Here is a 12446-nt window from a genome sequence, read left to right on the forward strand (position 1 = left end):
ATTTGTACTTATAGCTTAAAGGTTTGAACGTCTTAAATCTATATTTAGAAATAGTAAGGTTTGTATAATAATATGGTAATATATATATATATATATATATATATATATATATATATATATATATATATATATAGAGCGAGAGAGAGAGAGAGGTATGTTCAAATGTTTCTCACATCTATTGTGTGCTACAATGAACCAATACGAATTTAGTATTAATTATATGTATATTAAATGCTATCCATACTTATAACTCATTTTTATGGAAACTAATTAAATTCGTCATTAATGTCAACAATAATATTCTTTCAGAATGAATTCATATATAGAAGAATGAGAGTGTATTCTAGTAGAATATACTTTCGTTCTTCATATTCCATGCAACTTTATTGTATTTTAAGTGAGTGAGTCCTGAAACAAAATACGAACTCATATATAACAACCTACATGTGAATTCATTCTGAAATAATGTTATTGCTGACATTAATGACAGATTTAATTAGTTTCCATAAAAAGAGAATTATAATTATGGATATCATTTAATATTCATATAATTATGGAAAATCATTTAATATCTATATTTATTTAATTAAATAATTATTTAATTTACTAAATTTCTATTGGTGCATTCTAGCATACAATAAATGTAAGAAACAAAATAACTCAGCCCTATATATATATATATATATATATATATATATATATATATATATATATATATAATAGTGTTGTTGCAAGTAGTCGTGGGTGGTTGTGGAAGTGTAATGGGTGGTGGAGGTGGCGGTGGCGGGTGGTGATGGCGATGGAGAAAGTGGTGGTAATGGAGAAAGTGGAGGCGGTGGTGGCGGTGATGATGGTGATGGTGGGCGGTGGTTATACTAAAATTAGATACTAAATGCCATGAAATTTTCAAATAATAGGGTGGGTGTTATTTGGTTTAAAGTTTAAACAAAAAAAAGAAGTTGCATGAACATCTCCTTAATCGGTTTCGGTTAAACAATTTGGCAGTTTCAGGTTAAATGGTTATGATTCAGTTTTTTAGGTTGGATGAGCATCTAATTCGGTTTATGTATTAAGCTTTTTTATTTGTTTGTCATTATTATTTGTGGTGGGTGACCAACACAAAACCATATAACCTGAAAATATGCATAATACTCACCGTTAGGTGTAATATGTTATATGTCAAAATCGATTTCATGATGGGATAACCCTAGGTGTATGTTTTGGGGTTATCCTAACTTTTAACTTTTAGGGGATGATGTCATAAATTTTATAGTCATTTTTTTTGTTAAATAATTTATGTTGGCGATTTCCTAAATGAAATTGCAAGTTTTTCAGGTGGTTTGACCCACCAAGTCTTTAAGATGAAGGTGAAGATGACAAAAGTAAGTATACGAAGCTAATTATCCCACAACATAAACATGTGATGGCTTTGCTACATACTATATTAGTTTGTTGTTTGCTTCTTAACGATCCTGATAATAGTGCCTACGTTGTCTTAGAAAATGCAATGTAATTAGTGTGTAGGCATTTGATCATGTAGTAATTGTCATTCTTATGTAATTTTTAGTATATGGTGATGTAATGGCAATGTATTCTGTTTATGTTAATTGAAATGAAAATGTACTTATTTATAATGTAAAGGAATGCCAATGTAGATTACTTGTTTTATTGGCAATGTCAATGTACTTAGTTAGATTTAAATGACATGACAGTGTACTTTGTTTCATGTAAAGGAAATGTTAATGAACTATGGTTTTTTTAATGGGTATGACAATGTACTTTCTTTAGGACTGTAAACGAACCAAACGAACACGAACGAGACTTGTTCATGTTCGTTCGTTTAAGTTAACCGAACAAATGAACGAACACGAACAGTTAAACGAACGAGTTTTCTTATTCATGTTCGTTCGTTTATGTTCGTGAACATGCTAAACAAACATAAACAAACGAAGATAAACAAACATATATGAACATAAATGAACATATAATATAGTAATGTAATCAAACACAATTAAACATATATGAAGATAAAAGGAACTTATATGAATGAACATGAAAAAACGTAAACGAAGAACATAAACGAACGTTCACGAACATAATTGAACGAACGAGACCATTGTTCATGTTCGTTCGTTTATTAAATAAACGAACATAAACGAACTTTCCGACGAACGGTTCACGAACAGTTCGTTGAATGTTCGGTTCGTTTACAACCCTAACTTTCTTACATTTTGTGGCATTTTAATGGCAACGTATATGGGAGTTAACTATGTGATCATTCAAAAAATATAATTTAATATTATATTTAAATTAATAAATAAAATATAATTATATTAATAATTTAATTTTTTTAATATAAATATGATAGTATTTTATATTTAATAGATTATAAATAAGTTTGAAAGTTCAAAATTTATGAAAATTTTAAATCAATAATTAAATATTATAAAAGTAAAATGACTTTGTAAATATGGAATACTTCCAAACCCCTGTATGTCAAAAACCCTATTCTTTAACTCAATTTGTTACAGCTAATTGAAGATTATGGGTTCTGATAATTTCATTAATCATGACTCATAATTCCTTTCAAAACCACTGATATGAACTCGTCGTCTAAACAGCTGGTCGGGCTTGGGTCAGTCCTTGATAAACTAATTCGAAGCTCGAGCCTTCATGACCATATCCCCACCGTTTATCTTCTTCACACCCGCCAAGAATTCCCAGCACAAAGACCCAAGGAGATGCAACTGAGCACCACCAGTCGGGAGCTATCACCGTTCATCTTTCCTCTTTCTTCTCTTCCCTCCCCTGGTAAAAGCTACACGACACCCATGCGCACAGCCCTATCCCTCCTCCGCTCTCTCTCTACCTCCCTCCCTCACCACCACCGCCGTTATCTCCTCATCCAACGCACTTTCCCCCTCTTTAAACCCCATGTTGTAAACCCACCTCGAATTTCACTATTTTGTACTCGTTCCGCGGAACAGTCATCTGTCAGTAATTTCGTCGAGCAATTGGCGGGCGAAGACGAAAACTTGGATTTTGATAAAGATAACGAAGTTTTTAACTTCGATGCCTCTTTTGTGTCGAATGTTGATTCCAAGAATAAACATTTATCTCCGTCTCTTGATGTGAAAGAGTTGGATGAGCTGCCCGAACAGTGGAGGAGGTCTAAGTTGGCGTGGTTGTGTAAGGAGCTCCCCGCGCATAAGCCTGCTACGCTTATTAGAATACTGAATGCTCAGCGGAAGTGGGTTAATCAAGAAGATATGACTTATGTAACTGTCCATTGTATGCGGATTCGTGAAAATGAGACTGGGTTTAGGGTAAGAGTTCATCTTTTTTGTTCTTTTCAGTTTTCAGTTCACGTTTTCCTCTAATTTACACTGCAGCTATAGTTCTTGACTTCTTGATTGTGCAAAATTTTGTGCTTGTTTTTCTACTCCCTCTTATAGATAATTAACTTCCAGTTATTGAACTATTTTTGCTTTGTGTGTGATGCCATTTTGTTGGATCATTTTAGGTCTACAAATGGATGATGCAACAGCACTGGTTTCGTTTTGATTTCTCTCTTGCTACGAAGCTAGCAGATTTCATGGGCAAGGAGCGAAAATACTTGAAGTGTAGAGAGATATTCGATGATATAATCAATCATGGACTAATCCCTACAGAATACACCTTCCATATTCTCATAATCTCCTACCTTAGTTCATCAAATCGTGGTTGTTTAGATCAAGCATTTGCTATCTACAATCGAATGATTCAATTAGGAGGTTATAGTCCTCGCCTCAGCCTGCACAATTCTCTTTTCAAAGCACTTCTAACTCAGCCAGAGGACTCTTCAAAACACTATGTCCATCAAGCAGAATTCATATTTCATCAAATGGTAACATCTGGATTCAAGATTCATAAAGATATCTACAGTGGGCTTATTTGGCTTCATAGCCATCAAGATAAGATAGATAAAGAAAGAATCACATCACTAAGAGCTGAGATGGAATTATCTGGATTTGATGAGACCAAAGAAGTGCTTATCTCTATATTGAGAGCTTGTTCAAAAGAAGGGGATATAAATGAAGCTGAAAAGACATGGGAAAAGCTTCTTAATATCACTCCCACAATTCCTTCTCAAGCTTTTGTGTATAAAATGGAAGTCTATTCAAGAATTGGAGAACATATGAAATCATTTGAGGTATTTAGAGGCATGCAAGAACAATTAGGTTCAGCCAGCATTGCAGGATTTCATAAAATCATACAAGTTTTGTGTAAATCAAACTCTCATGAGCTTGCAGAATCTGTCATGAAAGAATTCATCGAAAGTGGTAAAAAGACATTAATGCCCTCGTTTCTTGATTTAATGAACATGTATCTAACATTAGGCATGCATGATAAGTTGGAGTATACTTTCCTTCAGTCCCTTGAGAAATGTCCTCCTAATCGTACCCTTTACAATATATATCTCAAATCACTTGTAGATTCTAGGAATTTACAAAAAGCAGAAGAGACATTACGCGAAATGCAAAGTCACGAGGCTGTGGGTGTTGACACTGAATCTTGCAACACCATTTTAAGAGGGTATTTAGATGGTAAAGAGTATGCAAAAGCAGAAAAGATTTATACTTTAATGAAGGAGAAAAAGTTTCACATTGAACCCGATTTGATTGAGAATCTTGAACATGTTTTGAGTTCAAATCAAGAAGCTGTTAAGAACCCTGCAATCTTGAAGCTTAGTAAAGAACAACGAGAAGCTTTGGTGGGGTTACTATTGGGTGGTGTACAGATTGAATCAGATGAAAAAAGAAAGAATCATAAGCTTGTTTTCAAGTTCAATGAGGACTCTGGTGTACATAAGGTGTTAAAGAGACATATTTCCTATGAGTACCATGAGTGGTTGGATTCATCTAGTGAACAATTTACCACTATACCCCACTCTTATTTTGGGTTTTATGCAGACCAGTTTTGGCCACAGGGGCAACCTGCAATTCCTAAATTAATCCACAGGTGGTTATCACCACGGGTTCTTGCATATTGGTACATTTATGGGGGTTACAAGACATCATCTGGAGATATTTTATTGAAGGTCAAAGGAAGTGAAGATGGAGTTGACCGAATTGTTAAAACCTTACAGAAAAAGTCGTTGACTTGTAAGGTCAAACGCAAGGGGAGAGTGTTCTGGATAGGTTTACTTGGAAGCAATTCAGAATGGTTTTGGAAATTGGTGGATCCGTATATTGTAAGGGATTTAAAAGATGTTTTAAAACCAGGGAACATAGCATCTGATATAAAGGAAGAAGCCCGAAATGTTGAGTTTGATAGAAGTGATTCTGATTATAGTGAAGATGACATCTTGTAGGATTTGTAAAATCTAAACTAACATTGTGGCTTAAAAAGAGGTGAGAATAGGTTCATGAAAAGGCAAGTATATTCAATGAAGTTTCTTGACACTAAGGTATGTTTTTATGTATGTCATTATTTTGATGCAGGTAGAAAATGGTAGTGGTGCTAATGCTGCACATTTGAGTCAAGGCACATGCTTTTTTATTGGATTTAGTTGAGGGTATGTATATCTTTTAACACTTCACTAACATCCTAATTTATGTGACCTCACTTATATGAGGTTGTTTTGTGCATATTTTATCATTACAATTGGTATTTTCTTTCACTATTTATCATATGCTTAAAGCCCATTACTTGCTAGGAATAACTGGCACCGAGTTGTAATTGAGGTTCTGCTTTATTTGTTGCTTCAGGCTGTGAAAAAGATTATTTATTATATATATATTTTAAAATATTTTCTAATTATCTACTTTTGACTCTTGAAAATTACAATGTTTAACTTCCAAATACACATGTCAGTACCTTATAAATCAAATGAATAAGGTTATATCTTTCTCACATGACAGAAAGTTATATCTTATTTAGCTCCTTTACAAAAATTTCTTAGTAGCGTGTCATTTTAACTATGCCACTCACAAAATGGTTTGTACAATATGTAGAAGATATATACGCTATAAGAATATTTTTTTCGATGAAGCGACTTCCTCTCATTAATCACCATATATATACTTCACAAGGCAATTGGGCTATATAAAAGTGGGCCGAGATAAAGGGCCTACATATAAACATAATAATATACACCAATTGGGGGTGAGCATTTGGACCGGAGCGGTTATGGAGAATATTGTGGACCGTGGACCGGACCGGATGAGTCGTGTCCGTGTCCGTGTCCGGGTTTTCCGGTTCTTGGACCCGTTTGGACCGGTACAACTTTAATTGCATAGAGTACAAGTCGCTAAAATAAGTTTTTGGGTTTGATAGAACTCGTTAAAATGAATATGTTATTGAGTTTGATGCGATACAACTTGTAAAAATGATTACGTTTCCGTTTCATGCATAACTAATATACCTTGATGTTATAATATTATAACTTAAAAAATTAATTTTTCCAAATAAAAGCAACTAACATATAAATCAAGTTCACCAAGATCCCTTTCATATGATTTATCTGTCAAAGATACATAAATTTCAAAATTATAGTCTAAAATAATAGTTAAAAAGTTGAAATATTTTAGTTTTGATAGTTCAATTTTGAAGGATTGTAACTCATTGAATATAATACTCAAATCAACAAAATTATAGTATAAATTCATCTACAAACTGTAAACTAAATGTTGGAAAAAACCACAGGTCAATCCGACTTAAAACGAATGAGTTATGGTTGTTTAAAAATTTTCACGGATTACAAAATTTTAAAAATCTTGCTGAAAAGATGAAAATTTTCAGCTTTGATAGCTCAACTTTGAAAGACTATAACTCATTGAATATAATACAAAAATCAACAAAATTATAGTCTAAATTCATCTACAAACTATAAATTAAACGTTGGAAAAAACCGTGTGTCAATCCGACTTAAAACGAATGAGTTATGGTTATTTAAAAATTTTCACAGATTACAAAATTTTAAAAACGTTGCTGAAAAGCTGAAAATTTTCAGCTTTGATAGCTCAACTTTGAAAGACTGTAACTCATTGAGTATAATACCAAAATCAACAAAATTATAGTCTAAATTCATCTACAAACTGTAAATTAAACGTTGGAAAAAACAGCGTGTCAATCCGACTTAAAACGAATGAGTTATGGTTGTTTAAAGATTACAATTTTTTTTTAAATCGGGTCCAACCGGTTTTAAACCCGGTAAAAACCAGACCGGACCGGGAAAAAAACCGGACCGGTTTTGATGGATTCCTAGAACCGAGAACCGGCCCGGGGGTCAAAAAAACGGTCCGGTCCGGTCCACCGGTCCAAATGCTCACCCCTACACCAACACCCTTTTAGTTTGATCGGGACGATGATTCCAAACATTTAAACCGGAACAAAAGTCTTGAAAGAGAGAGGATGAAAGTCATTTGGTGAATATGTCGGCATATTGAGAAGAAGATGTCACATGCAACACTCGAATTTGACCAATCACAACTTTGTCCCAAACAAAGTTAATATTGATCTCAATATGTTTGATTAAAATCTTTCAATCAAGTTTGAAGACTTGTAGACCTCACTACCATTGTTATAATAATTGTTGGGCGGGTGATGAAGCTCATGAAGAAGATTTTGAAGCTCCGTTTTAGAATCGTGAAGTGTGGCTCATGAAGATCATTCACATAAAGATCGATTTGCTAAACCGAGTATAGATGTCCGAATCTCTTAGCGTGCATCCGTTCACCACCGATTAGACTTCGATTGAGAGTTGGGTCCACGGCTGGTGTGCCGGAGGCATCACAATAATATTGGCCAACATGTCAACTAGGGTATGATCAGGTTTGCAGTTGAGCATATTAAACCTCTCAAGGATCTTAGAGGCATGCTTATATTGACTTAAGAATATACCATGTTGATCACGGGGTAAAAGTGATGCCAAGGAAGAAATTAAGACCTCCAAGATTAGTCATAGAGAATTATGTAACACTTGGCAAATTAATACAAAGTACAACAAAAAATTTAATTTTTCAACCCACAAAACAAGTAGGTGTACATTTATATTAACATGCTAGAATACAAGTAGTTACCAAAATGATCGTATACTCAAACCCAAAACTATGCAAATATCCGAGTTGGGCGTTACCATACACTTAACATTTCTTCTATCTCCAGGCTACCTCTTTACCCTTACCGACTCTACTCTTACCGATTCTACTTGATCTTGAAAGGCACAACGAGTAATAGTTTAGCTTTGCAAGCTTAGTGAGTAATAAAAACAACAAAAAAAAAACAAAACGGTGGTAAAAAAAAATAACAGAAATCTGAGCAAAAATCTGACCTTCAGCAAAGTTAGACAAAAGAAAAGTAGCAAGAGTGTCATTTGGCAATAAAAACAACAAAACTATGGTAAAAAAGTAACATGAGGAAGCAAATAGACAATAAATGCGAGAATATAAGAAATAGAACATGGTTCTCAAACGACATGCACAACGCCCATACGAATCCAATGAGGGCTCATACCAACTTGCCCTAGCACCGCCTCCTGAAATTTCTTCATCGACACGTTCAACCATGATATCTTCGAAATATCTTGTGCAAGATCGGGGGTTCTATTCCGGGTTTTTTTTTATCAACAATGGCACCAGGGAAAGCATTACGATAAGAAAAACGGGAGACATTGAGCTAAATGAATTCATTCTTCCATTTCTTAATAGACTCACGAAGACCCTCTATAAAGCTCTTCCCTCGAGAACGAAAGTAGAACCATGCACCATTGCTACAAATCTGAAAGAAGTATTGAAACAAGGCGATAGTGGGCATAACAAAGGAAGCATGACACAACAATTCGAAGCATATTATTTTGGATATGGAATTTGGTTTAAGCTGACATGTATGGATCTTATAAGCTTCAATGATTCGCCCAAAGAAGGGCGAAGGAGGAACCCTCAAACCATCTTCAAAGCAATAGAGGTAAAAACAATCTTACCGGAAGGAGGATGATCGATCGTCGCAGTAGTATGTATATTTGAAGATGTTGGTGGTACCCAAGATCTTGGGAAGAAAACAGCAATATTCAGAATCTGGTTTAATAAAGTTGATTTGCTTCGAAATATAAATATGTATATTTGAAGTATTTGGGACAAAAAAGATACCAAGATAACACAAAATAACTTGGTTGTTTTGACAATGAAATCAAATAAAAATCAAGTAAACGTGAGAAAATGTTGTAGTCGATAAAACGAAAATAAATAAGTAAAAATAAGTGCAAGAACATAGTGACGTACGAGAAAAGCCCTTAATCCTTTTGGATATCCAGCATAAAACCTTGGGAGGTGATGAAATTCACTTGCCTTAGAACTTAAAGTAATAAAAATGAGGTTACAAGTGCTAGCTGATCGTGTTGCAAGTGTAAAAGTGTTGAAGTGTCGAGAGAAAGAAGGTGAGAACATAAGAGATCATGTGTCCGTGAGTGGGGGATCAACTAGGCTTTTATACATATACTTACTAACAAACATTCCTGGATTCTATATGTAACACCCGGAACCCCCAAGACTAATTAAGGAAAGAAAAACTTCAATTAAGAAGCCAACTCGTCGAGTTCAAGGATGAAAACTCGACATGTTGGAATGTTGGACCGCGCGTTTTGGAAGACCAACTTGACGAGTTGGGGAGGACCAACTCGACGAGTTGGACTGGGTTTGGGAAACCCTAAAATCGGGACTTTGCACCCTATTTAAACACTTTAACCTCCATAGGCTGGCCTCATTTACAACCTCCAAGTCCCAAAACCCTAGCCACGAAACCCTAGAGCCTTGTGTGAGCTTGTGAGACCTTTTTGAGAGAAAACTTGTGCTTTTGAAGCTTGTAGAAGAAGAGGAAGCTAGGGGACTCAAGAAGAAGAGAGTAGATCCAGAAACTTCACTCCATTTGCAACATTTTCGGGTAAGCAAGTCTCAAACTTGCTCAACGATTTCTTAAATCTCTTCATTTCACTTTTATGGGGTTTTTGGTCCAAGAATGTTAGCTTTTGGGAAATGGACGATCCAAGTGGGTATTCTCCCAGATCTAGGACCTTGAAGGGCTGTTATGGCATAAAGGTGCAAACTTTATGGCCATTGGAGCCCCATGCAAACTCTAAGATGTCATTTTGGCCTTTTAAGCCGCAAAAGGCCATGCATGGAGTTAAAGGCAGAAACTTTACGTGTTCAAATGATGTCTAGGGTCTAGATCTCAGTTTGTATGCCTTAGTTCAAAGTATATATGGCTTTTGGATCAAGATCTAGATCTTGAAGAATTAGGGTTTAAGCTAAATCCATTAAAGGAAGCTATTAACGGGTAAAGTTGGAAACTTTACCCTTATAAGGACATTTTCAGTATGTAGAAGAAATATGGAGTCCAGATCTGAAGGATATGAGCTTAATCTTTTAAGATGGCTCAACAGACTGAAGAACTCGTCGAGTTGGGTTGAAGTGTCCCGATTATGTAAAGGGAAAACTCGACGAGTTCAAGGATGACTCGACGAGTAGAATGGGAAAGTCCCGACACCATGGATAGGGGGAACTCGACGAGTTGTGAAAGAACTCGACGATTTGGATCGCGGTTTAAGAGGTTTATGATTTATGGGACTCGACGAGTTGATGGACTAACTCGGCGAGTTGAGTCAACCCAGAAGTTGACTTTGACCAAAAGGTTGACTTTGACTTGGACTTTGACCAGAGTTGACTTTTAAGGGGCCATGAGTATGAAAGGGTAATTAAAAGAGATCTTTATGTGTAGGAGTTTGAGGAGAGTTGATTCCAGAGCCGATGGCAGTTCAGTTACTTCACGACATTCGAGGTGAGTTACCTTCCAGTAGAAGTGGGTATAAGGCACCAATGTCGGCCCACTAGTAGGTGGTTATTGTTGAGATGATTGTATTTGTGATAATTGTCTGGTATGCTACTATCTGTTATGCTTTATGCGCTAGTATGCTATGATATTATGTGATGGAAGTAGGAGGGGTGAAATAGTCCCCGGTTATCGATTGAAAGAGACCGAAGGGGTAGACATTACCTATATATGCCTAGCAGTATGCTTATGATATGTTATTCTATGGTAGTGGTAGGGGTGAAATAGTCCCCGTAACCGGTTGAGATAAACCGGATGGGTAGGTCGGACACCCCGATATGTCTGACAGGGGTAGGTTGGGCACCCCGGTATGCCTAACAGGGGTAAGTTGAGCACCTTGGTATGCTCAGCAGGGTAGGTCGGGCACCCAGATATGCCTGACAGTATGTTTATTGTATGATATGTGGTATGATGGGGGAACTCACTAAGCTTTGTGCTTACGGTTTACAGTTTTGGTTTCAGGTACCTCTTCTTCGAAGGAAAAGGAGCCGACATGACTGCAGCACATCACACACTCGATTTTCCGCACATGAGACTCTTGAGATTTGTACTCTGACATTATTTTCTTATGATATGTTTTGAGAGATATTTGACTTATGGTTTTTTATGATATGAGATAACCCTGGTAGCATTTTTAGTAAATGTGTTTTATGAATCTTTAATTTAAAAATGAAAATTTTGGATCTTAAATTTTGGGATGTTACATTATGGATATTCCTTGATCCATGCTTGACCCATGTAACACCTAATTTTCAGGTATAAATCTTATTATTTGTAGCATTATGGTTTTGGGATTTTCCCGTCACCACGACGTGGTCAGCTCCTTGCCACGGTTGGGGCTCAAAACCCTAGATCTCGAGCGTTGGACCCTATTTAAAGGATATGTGGGCTAAGGTTTCGACCACCCTCAACCTCCATCAACCCTAATTCATTATCTCTTGTATTTTGAGCCAATTTTGGGATTGTGTCACCTTTTGAAGGAATAAGAGGAGTTTTGGGAAGCAAGGAAGCATCAAACAAGTTCATCACAATATCCTTGTGTGCATTTTCTGGACCTTTGTAAGTCCTCTTAACTAGATTTTGTTGGTTCATTTGATGATTTTTGTGTGAGAGTTTTGGAACAAAGTTTGCAACTTTATTACTCCCAAAGGTCCCCAAGAGTGTTATATGTTTTAGATCCGGATTCAAAAGTTGTTTTGGTGCCATGCATGGAACATGACCTCATTTTCTTACCATTTTGACCTAAGTTGGTGTGTGAGATGCATCGGACATGCATGTCCATAAAGTTACGATTTTTATGGACCATTAGGATGCCATGTAGCTTTCTGGAAAGTATTAAGAATGGACTTAACAGATTAAGGACTTATTGAGGAGTTGGATTTGCCAGCGTCACCATGGCGTGGTCAAGTGCTGGCCATGACACGGTAGGTAGATCCATTGCATTTTTTGATGAACCAAACCACGACATGGCCAAGGTCTTGCCATGGCACGGTGGTCTACAAGGTTGACTTTGACCATTGACTGTTGACTTTAAGTTTACTACCTATTGATCCGACAGAACGACCAAGTATGAAATTTATCAT

The 12446-nt window shown here is 36.0% G+C and overlaps 1 protein-coding gene across 2 annotated transcripts; it reads left to right on the forward strand.

Annotated features, from left to right (window-relative positions):
* The first annotated feature begins 2585 nt into the window (after window positions 1–2585).
* Window positions 2586–5662, forward strand: OTP51 (endonuclease). 2 transcript variants are annotated; one of them, XM_079052300.1, is made up of 3 exons: window positions 2586–3326; window positions 3524–5393; window positions 5484–5662. In XM_079052300.1, the coding sequence occupies exons 1-2, from the start codon at window positions 2601–2603 to the stop codon at window positions 5351–5353; spliced, it is 2556 nt and encodes an 851-aa protein (XP_078908426.1). In that variant the 5' UTR covers window positions 2586–2600; the 3' UTR covers window positions 5354–5393; window positions 5484–5662. The 2 variants fall into 2 exon arrangements, with proteins under 2 accessions (XP_078908426.1, XP_078908425.1); XM_079052299.1 differs by having other exon boundaries at window positions 3524–5662.
* Window positions 5663–12446: the final 6784 nt, after the last annotated feature.

This window comes from Lactuca virosa, chromosome 5, assembly GCF_052849685.1.
Source record: "Lactuca virosa cultivar CGN04683 chromosome 5, Lactuca_virosa_CGN04683_v6, whole genome shotgun sequence".
Lineage (NCBI taxonomy): Eukaryota > Viridiplantae > Streptophyta > Magnoliopsida > Asterales > Asteraceae > Lactuca > Lactuca virosa.

Bases quoted from the DNA above. Each gene is read 5' to 3' on its own strand.
- OTP51 (XM_079052299.1), top strand. From the start codon at position 2,601: ATGAACTCGTCGTCTAAACAGCTGGTCGGGCTTGGGTCAGTCCTTGAT. The intron at 3,327-3,523 runs GTAAGAGTTCAT...GGATCATTTTAG, and splicing joins AAAATGAGACTGGGTTTAGG to GTCTACAAATGGATGATGCA.